Genomic DNA, 21793 nt, shown 5'->3' with positions numbered 1-21793 from the left:
AGGGGAGTCGGGACAGTGTAGGTGAAGTCGCTCAGGATGTCGGTGGTTGGGAACATACAGACAATCAGCAGAGTTGCATAATAAATGCTCACCACAACGAGGTGGGAGGAGCAGGTGGAAAAGGCCTTTTGCCTCCGTGTGGTGAACAGATTCTCAGGTTGGTGGCAATGATTCAGATGTAGGACATCAAGGTAAGTAGGAATGGGTCCAGTGAGGAAAGGAAGGTGAGTGTGAAAGCCAATGTTTCCATTAGGTGAGGGTCATGGCAGGAGAGCTTTACAAGGGGGAAGACACCACAAAAAAATGGTCAATACCATTGGGGCCGCAGAACATTAACTGAGATATGGAAAATGTTATGCTACCACTTAGTAAGCCACCTATCCAAGAGCCACCTGCTAGCTGCAGGTAAGACCTGTCAGACATACAGGCTGCATAAGTGCATTGTATTGCATATGGCTAAATATCGATCATAAGAGATCACCAACAGGAGAAGGCATTCTGTACCAAGCAGAGAGCCAAAGAAATAAACTTGTATGAGACATTGTATGAAATGGTGTTGTCCCCCGTCAGGAGACAAGCCAGCACCTTGGGCAGGATGGTGGAGGTGTAACAGGTCTCCAAGCAGGAGAAGTTCCCCAGGAAGAAGTACACGGGGGTGTGATGGTGACGATAAGCCACAACTAGTGCCATGATGAAGATATTCCCGGTCAGAGTCGCGATGTAGATCACTAGGAACAGCAGGAAGAGAAGAATCTGCAGTTCTGGGAGGTTCCCGAATCCCAGGAGGATGAATTCTGTGATGGATGTTTGGTTTCCCTGCTCTGGGTTTGCCATGGAGTGCATCTATGGGAAACAAATGAACTCTGTGACATAAATGAAGAACATTCATTCCAATTTTCCTTTTAAAAATGTATTTATTTTTAATTTTATTTCTAGGATATTTTTATTTTATGTTACATTGCATATTATTGTTATTAAAATTTATTTCTATTTATTTTTATATTATTTTGTCTCATAAAGCTCTATACAGTAATTCTTTTCCTAAACAAAACTGTGTAGAAATTGATCTGTTCCCCTAGAACATTTTGATCTCTATCATCGAAACATTTTTTTCATCAAAAATGCCAATAAGAAGTTTCTATCAGCTCTACATTTTCGTCTTTATCTTTGGTTAAAAGTAAGATTAATCCTCTCTCTCTCTCTCTCTCTCTCTAGTCTGCCATTAATGCCTCTCTCCCCATTACTGATTGTTATAGAGAGACGGTGGGTGATGTCAAGGCTGATTCCCCACTCTGGAACTTCGAGTGCAGAAGGTGGGGACCCGCAAGGACTCTAAAAATTAATACTGGCAACTCCGGGCTTGTATTAAACTCCCAAGATTACAGCTTCTTTCTGACCTTGGATTGGTAGATGCTGCCACCATGCAAGTGCAGAACCCCTTTGAGAGCCCAGGAAGGTGCACTTGGGAAATCCTTCCTGTGGGGTAACCTCAAGCCCTTTCACTGCCCCTTCGGGGAAGAGCTGAGAAAGAGAGAGAGAGAAAAAATGAGCTCTTGTCACCAGCTAATTGAAAAACATGTGCACAGACCTCTTAAGACACAGAAATCCAATCCTGTTCTTCAAAAAGGTACATTTTATTAAAAAAAAGAAAAAGGAAATACATCTGGGAACTCAGGCTATTGCTAGATTTTAAAAGAGCAACTACAAGGATTAAGCACCAAGAATAGCTTTCTTGAGGTCCAGCTTAAAGGTTACAAGCAACACAAAAGCACCTGGAATTAGCACAGAGGAATCCATAAGCCATAAAGAAATACAAGGGATAAACCTAATTACATCTTCCTAGACATTATCCTGATCTACTTACATATCTGGGGTTTCACATGAGTAGTTTCTAGGTATGATACTGATGATTTTTCATACCTGGCCCAAGCAGCATAGCTGCTGCCCTATCCGCCTCTCCCTGGGAGAACAACAACAGACAGACAAAAGGAGAGTGTTTTCTCAATGTTAAAAAGTTCTAGCCTTCGCATTGGCTCTTTTGGCCAGGTGCCCACTCACTTCCTTTTACCTATGCATAGCAGTGAGACTTTTTAACGCTTTACAGGTAAAGCAAGTAAAAAACAGCTACTAGGAGGGATTTTATAGCTAACTGGCTGGCTGGGTGGGTGTCCGTCCATAAAAGGGAGCTAACCAACCCCACTTCATTTATCACAGGTGAGGTCATATCTTTTCCCAGACCGATTTACTAATATCTATTAACTGCTCAGTAAGGCCCTGATCCTGCACAGAGTGATCCACAAGGTTAATTTTGCACCCCGGGAATAATTCTGTCCATCAAAGACTTCTCCCCTGACATCTCAGATAAAAGTTCTACTGAATTCAAGGATGGCCCCTTTGATTTCAATGGGATTTGGAGTGAATGTCTTGAGCTTTCGTTAAACATACTGCTTGGCTGGATTCAATTTCCATCGACAGACATTGGTAAAGGTTGATATCAGCTAAAGCAACAACAGAAACTATCAGGAAGAGTGGGCATTAGTGCAGCCTCTCCCTGCGCCTTGCACCTGCAGGGATGGTGTCACTGGCTCCACAGCCATGCAGGGAGCCCTGTGCACCCAGCTGTCATGGGAGTTAATGAGCAGGGCTGGGAAAGCAGAGTTGCAGAGGGCTCCCTGCATGGCCGCATGGCTGGCAACACCCATCCTTGCAGGTGGAAGGTGTGAGGAAGGCTGCAGTCCTGGCAGGCCTGGGCTGTGAGGAGGAGGGTGAGTCCCTGGCTGTGGGGGAGGCCACCCCACTGCTGAATGGTTTCTGTCCATTGACGGAGCATATCTGCTCCGCTGGGCCAGAGCAGCCGCCTTCCCTGCCCCTTGTGCCCTGGTGTCTTGGATCCCTGACTGGTTGGGAGCCCCCCCACTCCCTGCTGGCAGTGCTGCCCTCGCCCTGACCTGCACCTTAACCCCCGCTGAGCTTCCTGCGACTGTAAAAATTAATACTTAAAAATTGGGGGAGAAATCTTAAAGATAAAATAATGCCAATATTAACTGTCTGAGGGGAGAAACAAAACTGATTTCTACCAAGTCTACTTATAGCCAGTGTCTGTCCCCGAGCACCGAAGCCAACCACGCCCCTGCTTTCCCCACGGCAGTTCACTCAGTGCCCCATGAGGGAGGAGCTGCCATGGAGGGCACAATCCTGTAGGGGTCAGGAGGGGAGGTTAGAGAGGAATGAAGGCTACTCCCCTGTTTGAAGCTCTGGCCTTGGACTTGGCAGATGTTGGTTCAGTTCCCTGCTTCTTCACCAGCTCTTTGTGTGACTTTCAGGCCAGATGTACCTAACAACGCACATGGGTACCTGAGTAGGGGCCATACCTAACACCCATCGATTTCCAATCCTGCTGGGGGGTCTGTGTCTTGAGGTCCCAAGAAACCTCCATAAATCTGCCCCTCTGGGTGCCAGGTCCTGTCTGTAAAGCAGGGGTAATTGCATCACATAGAGGTCATGGGAGGATAGATGCATTCAAGGCAGTGAGGTGCCAAGATACCAGGGTGATGGAGGCCAGATAAGGAGCTAGGATAGACGTGACCTGACAAGTCTTTCCTTTTTCCAAAAACCGTAATTTTGCTTTGGGTTGGGAGTTTAAGAGAGACCAGTGCCCAGTTCCCCTTGGATTCCAGTGGAATTAGTTACCAAACACACCAACATTGCTTCAAACTCCTGAAGATTCATGGATCAGGGAGGAAAGGGTTGATTTACCTCTAAGGCGGGTCTGTCAGCAGCTGGAGTCTCAGTCACACAGCATGTCAAGGACCAGGATCCAGGTTATTCAGCTCATTTTCTCTCCCCACTAAATTTACCTACTTCTGCATGCCCAGTAACTAGAACGGCAACCTAGAAAAGCTACTGAGTCTCCATTCCATGTCTGGTAATGTGACCCTGTGCCTCATACCCTCTGTCAAATTAAATATCCTTCTGCGGGGAGAGGTGGTCTCCCAAAGCACGTCTGCTGTGGGGAAAGCAACAGGCAAGGAGAAGTTGGTATTTACTGACATTTTCTAAAACTAAACCAGTGTCAAACTTCTAATCTCAAAGGGAGAGTCCTGGAGAGGGAAGAAACTTCTATTCCTGAAACAAATCTCTCTCTCTATTTGTTGCGTGAACGCTATGGTGACTGTCAAGAAATAACACGCTAATTCTAGATTTTACAGTTGCCTCAGTGATTTAGGCACTGAGTTCCCATCCAATTCCCTTAGAAAGGTTTGAAAATGTCAGCAGAATTAGCTGATCTTACATTTTCTCCAACTAACCCTCCTGTTGCCCTCCATAGCAAGTGCACATGTACTCAGTCCCAGTGCAATGAGCTCACTCAATTAGTTCAGGTAACATTTTAAAAGAAGACTGAGTTATTTTGAAGCCTGTCCCATTTTCAAAAGTTTCTCACTTTCTGAGGCTTAGCAGCTTAGATATCATCGAAAGGCCATGAGATTTAGCCTCCTATGTCACTTTTGAAGTTTGCTTAAGTGTTTTTTTAAATGTTACCCTTAGCACAATGCCTGCTGGTCAGTCTTTTCTGAAAGGAGGAAGTGGAGGTTGCTGCTCAGATAAAATGCAGGTGCAAGAGGGTGATTTACAAATTTAGGTTGGGATCTTCAAAGAGGGGTAATGTACGCAATAAAGACCCAACTCCCATGACATTGCTATGAGAATTTGGCACCTAACCCCCTTAGGCTTCTTGGAAAGGCCTATACCAGGGAAACATGGAAGTCAGAGACCTAAGATTATAAAGTACAAATAATTTCTTCCCATTCCCAGAAAAGTTTCAGGCTCACACATATCTGCAGTGCCACAGCACATAATACAAATTATATGAAGAGTCCTTGTGGCACCTTAGAGACTAACAAATTTATTTTTTCATGGGCTAAAACCCACTTCAACAGATGCATGGAGTGGAAAATACAGTAGGAAGATATCTATATCTATATATCTATAGATATAGATATATATACTGTGATAAACCTGTTCTGCCCAAAAAGGAGTTTGTGATTCTTTAAGGGTTCTCAGTGAAGGACTGAGTTGAATAACCCAGGACAAGGAGGAATGGATACAACTCAATTTTATTATATGATGATGATTATAATAAAGTGTTAATTTTATGAATTCTTATTAGCTTATTACAATACTATGTAACTGATTTTAAGCAACTATAATTACTATGTAACTAACTTTGAAACATTTACAATTATTATGTAACTACCTTTAAGACACTTACAAGATAAGGGAGAGGAATCACATTAACAATTAAAGCCTTTTTCCAGTCTAACCACAGTATGGGGTAACAAGCAAAGTGACCACAGGCAAAGCAATGATGGGTAACTAATTACTTACGACCATGCAGATAACAGCCAGATGGGAGAACATATACATAATTACTTCGAGCCGGCTACATGACACATGCTCGGGCTGGATTCGGGAGCGGGAAGGTCAAGCCCAAGTTGATCAGACCTGGACTGGTAGTGACGTAAATTCATTTTGGGACACCTCTAATTGCTATACAGGAACGACTAAATATATAGTTTTTGGAAGTAAATGTGGCACGCGTTGATTGGTTTTTTAGTGCCCCAACTGTCTTCCCCTTATTAGGAAGAACAATAAATGCAGAAACGGTTTTTGTGTGGTAACACTATGGATACATCCCTCATAAGTTTCCTGTGATAAGCACTATGCCCTAATAAGGTCGTTCAGTCTATTGGGCCTCTTTCCTGGCTTCGGGTCCGGTGCGGGATTGCAAGGTGGCCTGGACAAATGAATGGGGGTGTGTAGATTGTATTAACAAGACCCAGGCCAGTTGGGTACAACAAAGTAGTCCTGTTGGTATCTAGGAAGTGGGCGGGCGAATCCCGCTCACTGTGAAAGGACCTCCCCCCAGCCTAAGGGGAGGATCCACAGGTCCATTGATACCAAATAAACACGGGGGACAACTAATGAAAAAAACAGGAATGGGAGTGAGGTCATAGGGCTAAATGGAGGGAACCTGATGGGGACACTGAGCAGACAATCCTGGACAGCGCCCCCTGCTCCTCGAAGGCGTCAAGGGAGCCAGCAGATGCCGCCCAGAGGAACTCTGCCCAGATGCATGAATGGATGGAGGAGCGGAAATAGGCCCCACAGTCGCAGGAAATCCCATCGGCCAACCTCCTCTCCCTGGTTTTGTAGATGGCTAGTTTGGCCAGGGCTAAGAGGAGGCTGATAAGGAGATCCCGTGACTTTGTGGGGCCACAGATGGGGAGTACATAGATAAACAGATGAGGGGAAAAGTGCAACCAAAAACGGGATAATATATCTAAGAGGAGCCGGAATAGGGGCTGAAACCTGGCACACTCTAGATAAATGTGCGCCAGGGTTTCCTTCATGCCGCAAAAGGGGCAGGTGTTTGGGATAGGGGTAAACTGCACCAAGTACACGCCCGTGCTCACGGCCCCGTGAAGGAGCCGCCAACTGATATCCCCGGCGGGCCTTGGAACCAGGGTGGAGTATAGGCTGGCCCACCGGGGCTTCTCACCCTTGAGAGGTGGCAGGATGTCCCACCACTTTGTGTCGGGGTGGGACGCGAGGGTGAGGAAGTGAAGGGTGTGGAGCACGAGCGTGTACAGATGCTTCTTTGCCGCGGTCTGGAACAGAACCGGCTGCAGATTTTGCAGCCAGCTCACAGTGAAAGGGCGGGGGGGCCGGTTGGGTCCACGGGACAGGGGCCCGATGACAAGGTCCACTGGGCCTGGGGTGGAGGGTGGGCAGGGCGTGCCCTCTCGCAAGACCCGGTCGAGGTAGGCCCGAACAGCGGGCAGTAAAATGGCATTCACCTCCTGAAGTACGCACTGGGGAGTGCGAGGTCTGGAGAGCCCCATGCGCTGAGCGAGTGTCAGGGGATCCAGCCAGTCTCCCCAGTCATAGTCCAGGAGGTCTCTGACTCTGGTGAGTTCACCCAAGACCAACCTCTGGTGCACTGTGGGGGACTCCGCCACCTGCACATGAAGCTGGGGGTTGTGTAGAAGGGGCTCCGCAAGATCAGCCCCCACGGTGGCCGCCACAGACCTGGTCGTTGAAAACAGCTTCCAGGTCCGGAGGAGGTCTTGGTAGAAGACTGGCAGCCCGGAGAGTCTCGCTGAAGACCTCTCGGATGGAGATAAAGGAACTGCCAGTCGTATCGGAGCCCTCGGAAGCGGCGCAGGAAGGCGTGCCCCATTACTCTCCTAGCCGGACTACCTGCACCATACAGGAGCCTCTGCAGGGCCTGGAGGCAGGTGGAGGACTCCTGCAGAGACCAAGTTCATTCCTGGCCAAAAGAACTCCAGAATCGCCGTCCGGAGGTTGGGCAGGAAACCCGGGGCCAGGACCAGGGTGTTGAGCTGCTACCAGAGCATGGACAGGACTAGTTGATTGATCACCAGTGCTCTCCGTCGAAGAGAGAGGCACTGGAGTAGGCCTGTCCATTTCTGGAGCTGCTCCATCTCCCTGCCCTCTAAGCCTTGCCAGTTCTCTGGCAGAGACGGATGTGCGGCTGAAAGGTAAACGCTGAGATAGAGCAGCGGACCCGTGCTCCACCGGATGGCCTGAAGCACGGGTGGGAGGGAGCTTACTTGCCACCCGTCCCCGACCACCAGGCCAGAGCTCTTGACCCAGTTGACCTGGGCGGAGGAGGCTGCCGAGTAGATGGCCTGCCAAGCCTACACCCGTGCCAAGTCGCCTGAGTCCTGGACCACGAGGAGCACATCGTCGGCACATGCCGACAGGACCAGCCGCAGTGCCAGCTCTCGGAGCACCAACCCTGTCAGCCTCCAACGGAAGAGACAGAGGAAGGGCTCAATTGCCAGAGCGTACAGCTGACCTGAGAGGGGACACCCCTGCCGTACTCCTTGCCCGAAGTTGACCGGCTCGGTCAGGGTCCAGTTGAGCCTGACCAGACACTCTGCGAAAGCGTACAGCACCTGGAGAAAACCCATAAACTGGGGTCCGAAGCCGAACGCTCGCAGAGTGCTCAGGAGATACCCGTGGTCCACCCTGTCAAATGCCTTCTCCTGATCCAGGGACAAGAGGGCGAACGACAGACCATCCCTACACCCTAGTTCCAGGAGGTCCCAGACCAGATACAGGTTATCAAATATTGTGCAGCCCGGGACGGTGTAGGTCTGGTCTGGGTGGACCACATCCACCAGCACGGACCCTAGCCGCATCAAGATGGCCTTCGCCACGATTTTGTAGTCCGTGCTGAGGAGCGAGACGGGACGCCAATTCCGTAAGTCACGGAGGTCCCCCTTCTTCAGCAATAAGGTGAGCACGGCTCGCCTGCACAAAAGAGGGAGGACCCCGCTCTGCAAAGACTCAGCCCAGACGGTGACTAGGTCTGGGCCAAGGATATCCCGGAACACGTGGTAGAATTCCACAGTCAGCCCGTCCATTCCCGGAGATTTATTGGTGGGCATGCGACGTAGGGCTTCCGAGAACTTGGCCAGAGTGAGAGTCAGCTCTAGCCCGTCAGGGTCGCCCGCACTGACCGTCAGGAGTCTGTCCCAGAGCACTCTGCAAGCGTTAGCATCGGTCGGATCCGTGGAGAAAAGATTTGCATAGAAGGCCCTGGCCCTCCCGCACATCTCCACCAGATCCGTGAGGGGGGTGCCGTCCTCCGCCAGGAGGCAGGTGACGTGCTTCTTGGCCCCCCTCTTTTTCTCCAGGGCATAGAAGAAGCGGGAGCTGCGATCCATCTCCCGAAGGAGGCGGATGCAGGATCGAACAAAGGCGCCCCCGGCTCGATGGTCTTTGAGGACCCGGAGCTCCTCCCACTTCTCCCGTCATGCTCTGCAGAGGGATGGATCCTCGGGGCTGGAGGCCAGACGCCTCTCCAGCTCTAAGACCTCCCGTTCCAACTGCTCTATCGCCACATCCCTCCGTTGGCTGGCGCCCCGTGTGTAGTCGCGTCAGAAGAGCCGGGTGCGTACCTTCCCCAGATCCCACCACCGCTGCGCCGAGAGAAAGGCGTGCCTCTGCCCTCGCCAGGCCAGCCAGAACTCCTGGAAGGACGTTACGAAGCCCGCATCCTCCAGCAACCTGTTATTAAAGTGCCAATAGGCCAGCCCCGGGCTCTCCACGCAGAGAGAGGCCGTCACGGTGGCAAGGTGGTGATCTGAAAAAGGGGCCGGCCGAATGCTGGAGGAGTGGGCCCGTGAAAGGTGGAAATGTGACAAATAGATGTGGTCCAGCTGTGAGTGGCACGACCGATGGGTCTCCACCCGGACGAAGGTGAACGTCGAGACGTCGTCCGGGTGGTGGTCGCGCCAGACGTCCAACAGGGAGTGATGTTCAACGATCTCCCGGAGGACATCCACGGCACCCGGGCACTGCTCGGTCCCCGAGCAGTCCCGTTCCTCAAGGGTGGTGTTAAAGTCCCTGCCCAGGACCAGGCACTCGTGAGGATCCAAGGAACTGAGGAAGGCGGACACCTGCAGATAAAAATGCAACCTCTCCTGGCCCGATGTCGGGGCTTAAACGTTAATGAGATTGACCACAAGCCCCTCCATGCAGACCTGGAGGTGCAGCAGGTGGCCCGGCACAGCCTCGGTGACCCCCAGCACCTTGGGCCATAGGTCAGGGGAGAACAGGGTCGCCACTCCAGCCGTATGAACTGGGAGGTGACTAAAGTAGACCCTGTCTCCCCACTCCAGCTGCCAGCTAGCTTCGGCGGCTGGATCCGTATGGGTCTCCTGCAGGAAAACCACAGAGTACCCCCCCTCCCGAAGGAAGGAGAGCACCTGGTTCCTGCGGAGACCCATCCTACAGCCCCGGGTATTCAATGTTGCGAAGATGATCGGTGCCATGAGGAGGGCTGGGGGGGATCCTCTCCAGCTGAGATGCCCATGGCCTCCGTCGGGCCGCGCAGCAAACCGTGACCTACCCTGTAGGTGAGTAAGGAGTCACGGAAGAGGAGGACCCGCTGGTAGGCCACGGTGGCCTGCTACCCGGTCCTCTTACCCTCCCCCATGAGGGCCCTCGCGGCCCAGAGGATCTGATGGAAATCCCCCCATCACTGGAGTGCAAGCTGTACCTTGTTACGGGAGCCACGGACGTCCTCAAGGAACTCCCGCAGCTCTTCTCTCAGCGTATGGTGGGGCGGGGTTACTGATCTATGACTTTCCCCCAGTGGGGCCTCTGTCACAGCCTTGTGCCCCATTGAGACCGGTAAGCAGGGGGCAGACCCTCGACGTGGCGTCCGATGGGCTGACGCCATGCGGCCTGCCCTGCTCCCCGGTTCAACAGGGGGCGGCGGAGGGAAAACAGCAGCCCTGGGGGTCGGGACAGGGAAATACAAAGGCCGCTCCCTAGGTGTCATCCTCTGGGATCTGGAAGGAGTCGGCCCCAGGGGCGGCAATGGCATCGCAGGAGGTGGAAGGGATAAGGATGGGGTTGGCATCAGGGACAGGGCTGGGGACAGGAGTAGGGTCAGGGCAGGGATCAGGAACAGAATTGGGGAGGGGAACAGAGGCAGGATCCCGAGCCCTAGTAGATGGGCCGCTGGATGGTGGCCCCTCTCAGTCCGGCTCAGGAATCTGGGGGGTGGGAAGGGGACCATATGTCTCCCCCGCCATGTCCCCCGCCATAATGAGAGCAGGGAGGGGGACAAACAGTGAGGGGAGGGGAGGGAGAGGAGGGAGAGGAGGCAACCACTCCTCCCCACTAGGCTGCAGGCAGGGGAGGAGGGCGCCAGAAGGGGAGGGCTAAATGGGTTTTGGGGAGCTATCAAGGACTTGCGGGGGGTGTCAGTCACTGACTCAGAGTGGAATTCCGGCTCCTCTAGCTACACTAGGGGATTGAGGGTGATAACAGCATAAGGGAGTGCAGTGAACAAGGGTAAACTCAAACAGGGGAGGGGTACAAGCGCATGGGAGGGGGCATGTGCGCACGAGGGGAGGGGCTAATCAGGGCTGGGGGGACTATAGGGTAGGGGGAACAAGAATCGAGTTGGGAATGGGGCGGAGGGACCAAGGGGCTAGCTTCAGGGCTGCGGCAGGACAATCAGAGCTAGGCGGGGCAGACAAACAAACTGAAGCTGAGGCTGGGGATGGGGATGGGCAAAGGCTGTAGGGGTAAATGGTGTAGGCAGCAAGGGATAAGTTGGGGGCCTGTTGCAAAGGAGAGGGGGTCAGTCCAAGGGGGGTAGGGGTATGTGTGCCCACAAGTGCTTGTACACAAAGTCAATGTTTGGCTGGCTGCTGCTGCAGGCCCAAATGGTGGAAGTGGGTGTGGCAAGCCAGGTGAGCAGCTCAGTCCCAGAGGCAGGAGGACAAGGCAGATGGAAAACAGCCAGTGGGGGTGGTGGAGGGGGCAAATGATGGTGGTGGTGGGGGCGAAGGGGGACACGGATGGACCGGGGGCAGGCTCCACACCACACCCCCGGTGTCCCCCAAAACACAGTCCAGACCCCCACCACAAGAGCACAGTTTGAAAAATACTCAGTCCAGAAATGCCCCCTCCACAGTGGTCTTCAAAGCCTCCATATGTTCCCTCAGCAACAGGTGGTCGTCTCCTTCTCCTCCTCAGGGTTCCAGCAGCTCCCCAGCAGCAAACACAGCAGCTCCAGGTGGTGGTGGTCCCAGGCAGGAGGGACCCCGCTCAGATGGTGGTGTCCTCAGCAAAAAAGGCTGGAGCTGGGGTCCCTCACTCCCTTCCTCTGGGGAGCAAGCCAGCAGCCCCCCCATCCCCAAGGGGCCGTAGTTGGAGTGACAGCAGCAACTGAGGGGGGGGGGGTCCCACTAGCCAGCCAGCAAGCAGGTAACAGAGAAAGATGGTTGGTGGAGGTGTCTAGCCCAGCCAGGGGAGCAACTGAAGCAGCAGCAGCAGCAGCAAGGGCCCAGTGCCCAGCAGGAACAGCAGCAGCAGCAGCCCTCTCCCTCCTTCCCTCTACAGCAGAGGAGTCAAAGGGAGATCTACTGGCCACTGGATTAGCAGTTTTCTGTTCCCTGACTGACCAGAACCAAAGAGTCAGCTGAGTCCATTAAGATAATGTGAACACCTGACTCAAGTTAAGGCCCTTTTGACACTATAAAAGGGCTCACTCCAGTCAGGCTGGGGAGAGCCAGGGAGCCAGAGGAGAGGAAGTGCAGCTGAAGGGCTGGTTAATGAAGACACCCTCAAACCATTGGTAAGGAAGGCCTAAAGTAAGGGAGAAGCAGGAGAGCTGTGGGGAAGTGGCCCAAGGAAATGTAGCAACTCTGGCAGTGAAAGGTTGGCTGCCAACAGCTGCTACCATTAGAAGTCCCTGGGCCGGAACCCGGAGTAGAGGGCGGGCCCGGGTTCCCCCAACCTGCCACTACAGAAACACCTCCTGGGAAGGGTAGACAGGCCTGTCAGGACAGGAGGCTAAACTGTTCTGAAATAAGCCCTAGAGACAACAGAGACTGTGGGAGTTCTCTCACCAACCTACTTGCTGGCCTATGATGAAAAGGGCTCAGTAACCCTGGCCCTAGAGAGAGAAGGGCTACGTGGAGGATTGTAGTGAGCTTCTGAGGCTAGCATAAACTGCCTAGAAGCGCGGGATCCACGGGGACAAGGTCAGAGCTCTGACACAATACAGAGAACATGAAAAGATGGGTTGCTTTATGTAATCTTGTTACAGAACCAGGGCTGGATTAACTCTCCTTTGGGTTTGGGACTATTAGATTTTGTGGGGCCCCTGTATACAAGTCTTTTTCCTAATTTAAAACAAAATGATCACAATTATGGCATTGAGGCTATTAATGCTATATTAATCTTGCATATTAATTAACAGAAAGCTGTTCTGTGGTTACATTTCAGTCTTAAAATATGTAGAATATAGTTAAGTTAATTCAAAATAGCCTACTTCTTGCCTTGGAACAGCTATTATATTAGTTTATTTCTGGGAGGGATTTTGGGTGCAGGATGGATCTAGGCTGGGGCAGAGTGTTGGAGTACAGGAGAGGGTGAGGGGTGCGGGCTCTTAGAGGGAGTTGGGTGCAGGAGGGGATTCTGTCCTGGGGCAGTTCCCGGCCAATAGGAGCTGCCCGGACGGTGCTGGGGGCTGGGACAGCTCATGAAACCTCCTCCCTCCACCCGCCAGGGACTGCAGAGATGTGTCAGCAGCTGTCCGCTTCTGGGAGCGGCGTGGGACCACGGCATGCAGGCAGCCTGCCTGAGCCCTGCTGCGTTGGTGGACTTTTAGCGTCCTGTTCAGGAAGGATGGGGACAAATTGGAAAAAATCCAGAGAAGAGCAACAAAAATGATTAAAGGTCTAGAAAACAGATCCTATGATGGAAGATTGAAAAAATTGGGTTTGTTTAGTCTGGAAAAGAGAAGACTGAGAGGGGACATGATAACAGTTTTCAAGTACATAAAAGATTGTTTAAAGAAGGAGGGTGAAAAGTTATTCTCTTTAACCTCTTAGGATAGGATAAGAAACAATGGGCTTAAATTGCAGCGAGGGTGGTTTAGGTTGGACATTAGGAAATACTTCCTAACAGATAGTGTGGTTAAGCACTGGAATAAATTGCTTTGCAAGATTGTGGAATCTCCGTCACTGGAGATTTTTGAGAACAGGTCAGACAAACACCTGTCAGGAATGATCCCGTAATGACGTAGTCCTGCCTTGAGTGCAGGGGACTGGACTAGATGACCAGCTCAGGTCCCTTTCAGTCCTACTCTTCTATGATTCTGTTCATGGAAAAGACATTTCCCTTGGATTATCAGAGTTTGTTTCAAAGCCAGGAACATACGGATGTATTTTCACAGGGACTCACACGAGGTCTCCACCCAGATTTTGCACCAGGATAACTATTTTGGTTAGTGATGAGAATGTGTTATGGAAATAGTTATACCGCTACAGCCTCTAGTGTGCACAGAGTTTACCAATAAATTGCTTATTCCCCTTCCATGGGGGAATGAATTATCCCGCCAGAAGCACCGTCACATCAGTATCATTGCATCTACTTGGTGTAGATGAGTGGACACCTAACGACGCCCCATGGAGGACTCAGGGCAGCCCAGAACACAGCCCCTCACCTCAGTTTCCCTTCTTTGTTCCCTGTATAATGGAGGAATTTCCTTGGTCTCAGGGTTTTCTCTGCAGGAGCCTCTCTCACTCTCTGAAATCTCATTACAGCCTCCCTGGTTTCCCTCATTCCCTAGCCCTCCTTCTGCCCTTTATTGGAAATGGCCTGATTCCCCACAGGTGGGGACCCTGCTCTAACCAGGGCTGGCTTGGCCCCCGGCTCTCCAGCGCCTGGGCATGCAGCCCTGTCACAGGCAGGGATAAGCAGATATAGGTAAAGTGGTACAACATTGATTTGTAGACAAGCCTTGCACATTTATTCCACGCACTGGACATGAAGGGGACAGATAACAGGAGTTCTGACAACAGATGACAGAAAGAGAAGACTTAGTTTAGTTTTTTTTATTGCATGATGATTTTGGTGTAAGATCCACAATAATTAGGGGCTCCTAGAAAACAGCAAAACAGGAGAAGGAACTGATGGAAAACATCCCCTGGGAGTGGAAGGATTTCTCAGGATACTGGTTTGTCTGTAAATGTACAGGCTGGGTTTTCCCATTAGAAGCCGATGTTATGCACCCAAATCCTACAGGCATTGAATGGGAGTTGGGCACCTCACACCCTTAGGTGCCATTGTCAATTACAACTGGACGTGGTGGAGCAGACAGGGTATTGGACTGGGACTCTGGCTAACGATCCTGCTGAGTTGATTGCCTGCCACGAGCTTGCTGAGTGACTCTGGGCAGGTAACATCACCTCGTTCTGCCTGACTTTCCCCAGCTATAATGTGAGGAAAAGGGTGTGGAGCTAGGGCTAGAATCACAAAGCTCCCACTTTAGGCACCCGAATCCCAGAATCCGGCCCCCCAGGATTACCAAACCCAGCAGGCACCCAAGTGTTAGCAGTAAATGGGTGTAGGTGCCTCTGGACATACCCTCTGCAGCCCCACACCAGTCATCTGGACACCAAGGCTCCAGAACGATGCACAAACCTGGGGAAGGTGGGCGATCCCCTGCCTGATTTGCCTGCAAGGCCCAGAGGCTTTGGAAAATCCCACTGGGCCTTCAAGTATCTGGAAACAACTGGCCCTAAACCATTGCTGAAAAACGGGCAAATAAGGATAACTGTGCTGGCGTGCTGTGGGTTTCCTTTGGCTTTTTTCTACCTTTGGAAAGCAGCCTGGGGATGAAATACACACTAGGAAACAAACATTAATTGTACAATCGCCTAACACTGGAATTCCGGCAGACATTGCGAGCCCATGTTTTTATAACGTAGGCATCATACATTTGTGTGTGTTAGTGTATGTGTATCTAGAAGTCTCGCATCCTACAATGAATGTATACTCAGAATTCCGACTGAGTCCATTTCGTCTGCACCCTCTCACTGAGCACAATAGCCCGTCATTGTCTGAACTCTGAGCAGCCACGAGTTCAAGTCTCCCACCAGCCCAGTGATACCCACATGTGAACTCTTTTAAAGTCCCTAAAAAGACTGGGGTCCCCAGGTTTTGAGAGGTCTCTCCATCTCCCAGGGCGGTAGGAGCAGTGGTTCTCAACCAGGGGTACGTGTAGCCTGGGGGTACACAGAGGTCTTCCACCAACTCATCTAGAGATGTGCCTAGTTTTACAACAAGCTGCATAAAAAGCACTATCAAAGTCTGTACAAACTAAAATTTCATAGAGACTTGTGTATACTGCTCTATAGACTTTACACTGAAATGTAAGAACAATATTTGTTTCCAATTTATTTATTTCATAATTATATGGTAATAATGAGAAAGTCAGCAATTTTTCAGTAGCAGTACGCTGTGACAGTTTTGTATTTTTATGTCTGATTTTGTAAGCAAATAGTTTTTAAGCGAGGTGAAACTTGGGGATACGCAAGACAAATCAGACTCCTGAAAGGGGTACAGTAGTCTGGAAAGGTTGAGAGACACTGTGTAAGAGCAGGACACAAAGCCCAATGAAGCTCAGGGAAACATGACCTGGTACTACAGCAGGCTTCGCTTCAGGCCCTACCCCAGCCCATGTTTTATCTATTTTAACCCAAGGAAATTCACCGGTTAGCGTAGTCCAAGCATGAATTTCCTGCAAGCTTTCCTCAGGGCCTCCTGGACCTCTTTGTTTCTCAGACTGTAGATGAGTGGATTGACGAGGGGAGTGAGGACAGCATAGACGACAGAGAGAACTTTCTTGAAGTCATTCAAGATGTCTGTGGTTGGGAACATGTAGACAATCAGCAGAGTTGCATAATAAATGCTCACCACAATGAGGTGGGAGGAGCAAGTGGAAAAGGCCTTTAACCTCCCAGTAGTGGACGGGATTCTCAGGATGGTGGTGATAATGCTGATGTAGGACATCAAGGTAAGCAGGAATGGGACAAGAGAGAAAAGGAAGCTGAGTATGAAAGCCAATGTTTCCATCAGGTGAGGGTCATTGCAGGACAGCTTTACAAGGGGGATGAGATCACAAAAAAAATGGTCAATGCCATTGGGGCCGCAGAATGTTAACTGTGATATCGACAATGTTGTTATACTATTACCTAGGAAGCCACCTATCCAAGAGCCACCTGCAAGCTGGAGGCAGGCCCTGCCACTCATACGGGCTGCATAGTGCAGTGGATTGCATATGGCTAAATACCGATCGTAAGACATCACTGACAGGAGAAGGCATTCTGTAGCAAGAAGAGAACCAAATAAATAATATTGTGTGACACACCCATTGAATGAAATAGTCCTGTCCCCAGTCAGGGGACCGGCCAGCATCCTGGGCAGGATGGTGGAGGTGTAGCAGGTCTCCAAGCAGGACAAGTTCCCCAGGAAGAAGTACATGGGGGTGTGAAGGTGTCGATCAGCCACAACTAGTGCCATGATGAGGATGTTCCCGGTCACGGTTGCGATGTAGATCACTAGGAACAGCAGGAAGAGAAGAATCTGCAGTTCTGGAAGGTCCCCGAATCCCAGGAGGATGAATTCTGTGATGGACGTTTGGTTTCCCTGCTCTGTGTTTGCCATGGGGTGCATCTATGGGAAACAAATGAACTTTGTGACATAAATGAAGAACATTCATTCCACTTTTCCTTTTTAAAAATGTATTTATCTATTTTTAATTTAATATTTAGCATATTTTTATTTTACATTACATTGCATATTATAGTTATTTACGTTTATTTCTATTCATTTTTATATTTTATTTCATAAAGCTCTATACAATAATTCTTTTCCTAAACAAAACGGTGTAGAAATTGATCTGTTCCCTCTGTGGAACATTTTGATCTCTATCAACAAAACATTTTTTTCATCAAAAATGCCACTCAGAATTTTTTATCAGCTTTACATTTTTGTCTTTATCTTTGGTTAAAAGTAATATTTAATCCTGTCTTTCTCTCTCTCTCTCTCTCTAGTCTGTCATTACTGTCTCTTTCCCCATTACTGATCCTAGAGAGACAAGTTGGGTGAGGTCGTATCTTTTCCCGGACTGATTTATTAATCTTTATTAACTGTTCAGTAAGGCCCTGATACTGCACAGAGTTATGCACAAGGTTAATTTTACACCCCGGGAATAATTCTGTTCCGTTTGATACTTTTTCGCTGACATCTACAATAAAAGTTCTACTGACTTAATGGATGGGGCCACTTTGATTTCAATGGGATTTGGACAGCGAACGCCTTGAGGTTTCTTTAAACGTACAGCTCAGCTGGATTCGATTTCCATCAACAGACATTGGTAAAGGTCAATATGCGCTGATACAACCAAACCAACAACAGAAACTATCAGGAAGAGTGGGCGTTAGTGCAGCCTCTATCTGCACCTTGCAGCTGCAGGGATTGTGTGACCGGTCCCATTGCCGAGCAGGGACCCCTCTGTACCCAGCTGTCACGGGAGTGAATGAGCGGGGCTGGGACAGCAGAGCTGCAGAGGGATCCCTGCACGGCCGCATGACTGGCGACACCCATCCCTGCAGGCGCAAGATGCGGGGAAGGCTGCGGCCCTGGCAGGCCTGGGCTGAGAGGAGGAGGGTGAGTTCCTGGCTGTGGGGGAGGCCACCCCGCTGCCGAATGGCTTCTGCCCATCGATGGAGCAGCTCAACAATGAGGTGACCACTCCCATGGCCGGGGGCTCACCGCCATCTTCCTCCTGCACCCAGCCCTGGCCATGGATCTCTGCTGCACTGGCCAAGAGCAGCCGCCTTCCCTGCCCCTTGTGCCCTGGTATCTTGGATCTCTCGGCCGGTCAGGAACCCCCCACTTCCCCGCTGGCAGTGCTGCCCTCACCCTGACACGCACCTTAGTCCCCGCTGAGCTTCCTGAGACTGTAAAAATTAATAGTTAAAAATTGGGGGGAAAAACCTTAAAGATAAAATAATCCCAATATTAACCCTCTAAAGGGAGAAACAAAAACAATTTGTGGCTACTCTACTTATAGCCAGTGTCTGCCCCCTGAGGACCGAGCACAGCAGGCCAAAAGCAGCTCCGCTTTCCCCACGGTAGATCACTCAATGTTCCATGAGGAGGGAGCTGCCATGGAGGGCACAACTCTAATGGGGTGAGGAGGGGAGGTTAAAGAGGAACGAAGGCTGCTCCCATGTTTAAAGCACTGGCTTTGGACTTGGCAGATGTTGGTTCATTTCCCTGCTTCTTCACCAGCTCTTTGTGTGACTTTCAGGCCAGATGTACCTAACAACGCACATGGGTACCTGAGTAGGGGCCGTACCTAACACCCATCGATTTCCAATCCTGCTGGGGGGTCTGTGTCTTGAGGTCCCAAGAAACCTCCATAAATCTGCCCCTCTGGGTGCCAGGTCCTGTCTGTAAAGCAGGGGTAATTGCATAACATAGGGGTCATGGGAGGATAGATGCATTCAAGGCAGTGAGGTGCCAAGATACCAGGGTGATGGAGGCCAGATAAGGAGCTAGGATAGACGTGACCTGACAAGTCTTTCCTTTTTCCAAAAACCGTAATTTTGCTTTGGGTTGGGAGTTTAAGAGAGACCAGTGCCCAGCAGTTCCCCTTGGATTCCAGTGGAATTAGTTACCGAACACACCAACATTGCTTCAAACTCCTTAAGATTCATGGATCAGGGAGGAAAGGATTGATTTACCTCTAAGGCGGGTCTGTCAGCAGGTGGAGTCTCGGTTGTCACCTCCTCATGCAGCATTTCAGGGACCAGGATCCATTTTTTTCAGCTCATTTTCTCTCCACACTGCATTCACCTACTTCCGCATTTCCAGTACCTAGAAAGACAACCTAGAAAAGCTACTGAGGCTCCGTTCCATGTCTGGTAACATTACCCTGTGCCTCAGACCCTCTGTCAAATGGGGAATGTCTTTTCTGATTCATTATATATCCTTCTGCGGGGAGAGGCGGTCTCCCGAGGCACGTATGCTGTGGGGATAGCAACAGGCAAGGGGAAGTTGGTATTTACTGACATTTTCTAAAACTAAACCAGCATCAAACTTCTAATCTCAAAGGGAGAGTCCTGGAGAGGGAAGAAACTTTTGCTCCGGAAACAAATCTCTCTCCCTATTGCGTGAATGTTATGGTGACTGTTAAGAAATAACGCACTAATTCTAGATTTTACAGCTGCCTCAGTGATTTAAATGCTGAGTTCCCATCCAATTCCCTTAGAAAGGTTTGAGACAGTCAGCAGAGCTAGGTGATCTTACATTTTCTCCAACTAACCCCCCTGTTACCCTCTATAGCAAGTAAACATGTACCCAGTCCCCATCCAATGAGCTCATTCAATTAATTCAGTTACCTTTTTTTAAAAAGTCTAAGTGATTTAGAAGCCTACATCCTATTTTCAAAAGTTTCTCAGTTGCTAAATCTTAGCAACCTAAATCTCACTGAAAGGCAATGGGACTTAGCCTCCTATGTCAGTTTTGAAGTTTGCTTAAGTGTTTTTGAAAATGTGAACCTTAGCTCAATGCCTCCTGGTCAGTCATTTCTGAAACAAGGAAGTGCAGGCTGCTGCTCAGATAAAATGCAGGTGCAAGAGGGTGCTTCACATATTTAGGTTTCAGAGTGGTAGCCGTGTTAGTCTGTATCAGCAAAAAGAACGAGGAGTACTTGTGGCACCTTAGAGACTTACAAATTTATGTGAGCATAAGCTTCCGTGGGCTAAAACCCACTTCATTGGATGCATGTAGTGGAAAATACAGTAGGAAGATATATATATATATATATATATATATACAGAGGACATGAAAAAATGGGTGTTGCCATACTAACTATAACGAGAGTAGTCAGTTAAGGTGGGCTATTATGAGTGGGAGAAAAAAAACTTTTGTAGTGATAATCAGGATGGCCCATTTCCAACAGTTGACAAGAAGGTGTGAGTATCCCATCCCCTCCCAGTCTTTATTCAAGCCTAATTTAATGGTGTCCTGTTTGAAAATTAATTCTAATTCTGCAGTTTCTCATTGGAGTCTCTTTTTGAAGTTTTTTTGTTGGAGTATTGTGACTTTGCGGTCTGTAATTGAGTGACCAGGGGGGTTGAAGTGTTCTCTGACTGGTTTTTGAATGTTATAATTCTTGACATCTGATTTGTGTCCATTTATTCTTTTGCGTAGAGACTGTCCGGTTTGGCCAGTGTACAAAGCAGAGGGGCATTGCTGGCACATGATGGCATATATCACATTGGTAGGTCTGCAGGTGAACGAGCCTCTGATAGTGTGGCTGATGTGATTAGGTCCTATGACGGTGTCCCCTGAATAGATACCTAGACAGAGATGGCAACAGGCGTTGTTGCAAGGATAGGTTCCTGGGTTAGTGTTTTTGGTGTGTGGTGTGTGGTTGCTGGTGAGTATTTGCTTCAGGTTGGGGGGCTGTCTGTAAGCGAGGACTGGCCTGTCTCCCAAGATCTGTGAGAGTGAGGGATTGTCCTTCAGGATAGGTTGTAGATCCCTGATGATACACTGGAGAGGTTTTATTTGGGGGGCTGAAGGTGACGTCTAGTGGTGTTCTGTTGCTTTCTTTATTGGGCCTGTCCTGTAGTAGGTGACTTCTGGGTACTCTTCTGGCTCTGTCAATTTGTTTCTTCACTTCAGTAGATGTTTGTCTCTGTCTGAGGGGCTGGAGCAAATGTGGTTGTATCTCAGAACTTGGCTGTAGACAATGGATCGTGTGTTATGGTCTGGATGAAAGCTGGAGGCATGTAGGTAAGTACAGTGGTCAGTAGGTTTCTGGTATAGGGTGGTGTTTATGTGATCATCACTTATTAGCACTGTAGTGTCCAGGAAGTGGATCTCTTGAGTGGACTGGTCCAGGCTGAGGTTGATGGTGGGATGGAAATTTCTGAAATCATGGTGGAATTCCTCAAGGGCTTCTTTTCCATGGGTCCAGATGATGAAGATGTCATCAAAGTAGCGGAACTAGAGTAGGGGCGTTAGGAGATGAGAGCTGAGGAAGCATTGTTCTAAGTCAGCCATAAAAAAGTTGGCATACTGTGGGGCCATGCGGATACCCATAGCAGTGGGGGGTAATGTACACAATAAAGACCAAACTCCCATGATTGCTATGAGAATTTGGCACCTAACTCCCTTAGGCTTCTTGGAAAGGCCCACACCATGGAAGCACGGAAGTCAGAGACCTGAGATTATAAAATACAAATAATTTCTTCCCATTCCCAGAAAAGTTTCAGGGTCACAAGCACCTTCGGTGCCACAGCACTTAATACAAATTATGAAATCTTGTTCCAGAACTGTAGGTCTCTAATTGGTCTGTTAGCATTTGAGAACC

The 21793-nt window shown here is 49.7% G+C and overlaps 1 protein-coding gene across 1 annotated transcript; it reads right to left on the bottom strand.

Annotated features, from left to right (window-relative positions):
- Positions 1-16116: 16116 nt before the first annotated feature.
- LOC112060448 (olfactory receptor 5AP2-like) lies at positions 16117-17076 on the bottom strand. The gene has a single exon (XM_024110843.2). The coding sequence runs from the start codon at positions 17074-17076 to the stop codon at positions 16117-16119; it is 960 nt and encodes a 319-aa protein (XP_023966611.2).
- Positions 17077-21793: the final 4717 nt, after the last annotated feature.

Source organism: Chrysemys picta, chromosome 13 (assembly GCF_011386835.1).
Source record: "Chrysemys picta bellii isolate R12L10 chromosome 13, ASM1138683v2, whole genome shotgun sequence".
In the NCBI taxonomy this organism is placed as follows: Eukaryota; Metazoa; Chordata; order Testudines; family Emydidae; genus Chrysemys; species Chrysemys picta.
Note: the sequence above shows the minus strand (reverse complement) of the source record. Positions and strands in the feature narration are given on the sequence as shown.

What these genes read in the sequence shown, in the direction of transcription:
- LOC112060448 (XM_024110843.2), bottom strand. Translation starts at nt 17,076, where the DNA reads ATGCACCCCATGGCAAACACAGAGCAGGGAAACCAAACGTCCATCACA.